This window comes from Puntigrus tetrazona, chromosome 2, assembly GCF_018831695.1.
Source record: "Puntigrus tetrazona isolate hp1 chromosome 2, ASM1883169v1, whole genome shotgun sequence".
NCBI classification, from domain to species: Eukaryota; Metazoa; Chordata; class Actinopteri; order Cypriniformes; family Cyprinidae; genus Puntigrus; species Puntigrus tetrazona.
The window spans coordinates 23259186-23260122 of record NC_056700.1 but is presented as its reverse complement, the minus strand read 5'-3'; the positions used below and the strand labels follow the sequence as shown (position 1 = coordinate 23260122).

General features: G+C 42.0%; 1 protein-coding gene across 1 annotated transcript in view; it reads right to left on the bottom strand.

Moving 5' to 3' along the window:
* LOC122327352 (period circadian protein homolog 2-like) overlaps positions 1–937 on the bottom strand; it is a 10283-nt gene that overhangs the window by 352 nt on the left and 8994 nt on the right. The window contains exons 17-18 of the mRNA XM_043222658.1: positions 629–685; positions 80–352 (exon numbers count right to left, since the gene is read on the bottom strand). Coding sequence (XP_043078593.1) covers positions 80–352; positions 629–685 — 330 coding nt within the window. The remainder of the gene's footprint in view (positions 1–79; positions 353–628; positions 686–937) is intronic.

Sequence of the window (937 nt, the reverse complement as noted above, 5' to 3'; positions counted from 1 at the left end):
GGGCACATGTTGTTTTCCCAAATGTGCATTAATGCGCATAAATACAGTGCCGTGCAGCTTTTAAAATTCAAGTTTAGACTTAAATCTTCCTCACCCTCAGATGCCACTTGTCCTTTCTGTCTCTCCAGATAGAGGGAGCAGTCGGCTTTGAAAGCGTGCACACCTCGCAGCTCTCTGAAGCGGTTGAGGAACGCCTGCTCTTCCTTCTGGGTGTGCGCCGCCAGAACCTGCTTGGTCAGGCCCAGTTTCTTGTAAGCCTCTCGCTCCTGATTGTGCGGCGAGATCGCGGCCGGAGGAACAGCGAGACCCTGAGCTTCTGTGCCTTCAGCGCTGGGGACATCCTCGATGATCTCTGCAATGAACAAAACAAGACGTTTAACTACGAGCTCAACGTTCCCCCAAAACACAGGTGAGACGACCAGCACTTGTTTACGGGCTGCATCCAGGCCTTTTCAACTTTATCTCATGCATGATGGGATGGGAATCAGGGGAAAATGCTAGAAGGATGCATACATTCCTGAAGCCCTGCCAGGGTGATCTGCACCTTTATTTTAATCATCAACTCAATCAAATGGCTTGGCAATCAATTTTTTTTTTTGTCCCTATGTCATGGGAAGAATTTACTAACTTTGAAGTTTGGAAGAGAATTCTTGCTTTGGAGAGATGGGTCTTGTTGAGGATACGACTAAAACAAAAAAGGTTTTTTTTACCAAGGAACAGACAAAACACATACAGCTCTAATATAGACACAGATAAGTTAGATAAACCTTGTGAGCTGCATAGGTAGCATTTTATTATTTTTCTGTATTACTGGATTTAACACCGTTATTATTATTTTAAGCAAATATTAAAACAGATATCCATTTAGTATCTTTTTTATCCTTTTTGATTTTTTATTAGGACAAAATAATACTGATTTGCAATAGAATTTATAGCA